Below are 1870 nucleotides of genomic sequence, written 5' to 3'. Positions count from 1 at the left end.
ATCTTATCTTAATATATGAACGTAACGTTTATTACTTAAAAGCACATATAATAATGATACAAGAGAAGTCATTTATTCTCCACACACAACATAATACATAAATAAACACACATGAAATAAGTAGAAAATGAAATTGCACACATAGGTCTTATTTAAAATATAATAAGAGACTAAAGCTTATAGAGCTTGGAACGTATGTATGATCTAGCTCGATATTCTAGTCTAATTTGACCCATAAAATTATAGATGCAAATGACGAGATTAATTAACCTATGAGGAGGCTTTGCAAAATATCCTCTAAAACGAAAGGTTTATTCTCATTGGGTAGAGGAATTGTAGAGTCATCAGCGTTCCAAAGAAAAACACCAGGGAGTGATGCTATCTGGAGGAGATGTCTGCAGCCAGCAATGAAGTGCTCCCTTGGCATCTTGTCTACAGGCTCAATGTGAAGCTTGTCGGTGCTAACTCCTGGAAGGACTATACTAGGTTTGTAGTTTCTTGATACCTGGTCATAGAGTTTTAGAAAGTCGTCAAGTGTGGATACAGCTTTAGATTGGTTGTAGAACTGGTAGTTAACCCAATTTATATTGGCCTCATTTTGCCAAAACAAGTTGCGGTAGTGGATTTCATTGGTCTCGGATGGAGCAATGGACACGATCTTGATGCGTAGATAATTATCATTCTTAAGTTGAGTTATAACTTCCCCTATGCACCTGGCAAAACGAAGCTTACCTGTGTCATTTGTAGTATGGAAGACGTTAAGATAATTAATGTCAATGCCATCAATTATGTTGCCGGTTTGATCCTTGTATTTTTGGATGATCACTTTGAGTGAAGACACAGCCCGCGTAATCCAGATAGTTTCCTCAACAGGATTGAATGGAGTTTTAACGGTGTCATTACCTCCAATGCTTATTACCACCTTCACATTTGGATTATTTCCCTTCAAATTTCTCACTGCTTCTGGACCGAATGCTCTAGTATTCCAAGTTTCCTTGAAAACTCCTGTGCCTTTATTTTGAGCGTCATACTCCTCAGTGGCAAATCCCAAAATGAAGTGGAATTCTGAGATATTGGTTTTGATTATTTCAACTGGAAAATCCCTTAAATTTGTTGAGAATGGTTTCACACCAATGTATTCCCTGAAGATTTTAGACATTCTCACAATTTCAAAGGAGGGGGAGATTAATGCAAATTAATTGGCTTTTATGGGCTTGATCGGTTTGTGGTTGGAATTTATCACAAACTCTTGCTTCCCTTTTATAACACTATTGCTTCAATTATTTTATATAGTGTGAACACCTCCTCAAATAAGTTAGCCTTAAATTTCCAAATGGTCTCTGCAACCATTAAGCGTGTTGGTTTTAGTCCTTAAAAGAAAATATTTATTTTAGTCTTTGCAAATACCTTTTTTTTTTTTTTTTGTCTTTCTCGATTTGTTTTACATTTGCAAGGACTAAAACAAAACGAAAACAATTCAAGGACAAAAATTAACACGTGTAATATTTGCGAGGACCATTTGCAAGAGTCGATGGGAGATTGTAAGGAAGACCACCTTTTGAAATGAGAAAGTCTTAATAATACTCATTACCTACTCTCTATATTCGTACCTCTACATATGTTCTTTTTCCGTCAAAATAAACTTTTTGAACAACCGTGTAATCATTACTTATAGACATTCAATCTCTCTACTATAAAAAGCTACAATTACGATCCAAGTTGAAAATCAGACTAACTATATTTTTTTTTTTCCAAAGTAAGAATTGACCGACTATATTTAGTAACGAATACCTTCCAACCAAAAATTTATCCACAAAATGAATTCTTCAAATATGGTTGAGATTCATTAGGTTTCTTCTACCCTCCAATC

At 34.9% G+C, this 1870-nt stretch overlaps 1 protein-coding gene across 1 annotated transcript; it reads right to left on the bottom strand.

Annotated features, from left to right (window-relative positions):
• Positions 1-8: 8 nt before the first annotated feature.
• LOC25480088 (uncharacterized) lies at positions 9-1277 on the bottom strand. The gene has a single exon (XM_013587466.2). It carries the CDS (start codon positions 1157-1159, stop codon positions 266-268), a length of 894 nt encoding a protein of 297 aa, XP_013442920.1. The 5' UTR covers positions 1160-1277; the 3' UTR covers positions 9-265.
• Positions 1278-1870: the final 593 nt, after the last annotated feature.

Source organism: Medicago truncatula, chromosome 2 (genome assembly GCF_003473485.1).
Source record: "Medicago truncatula cultivar Jemalong A17 chromosome 2, MtrunA17r5.0-ANR, whole genome shotgun sequence".
NCBI classification, from domain to species: domain Eukaryota; kingdom Viridiplantae; phylum Streptophyta; class Magnoliopsida; order Fabales; family Fabaceae; genus Medicago; species Medicago truncatula.
Note: the sequence above shows the minus strand (reverse complement) of the source record. Positions and strands in the feature narration are given on the sequence as shown.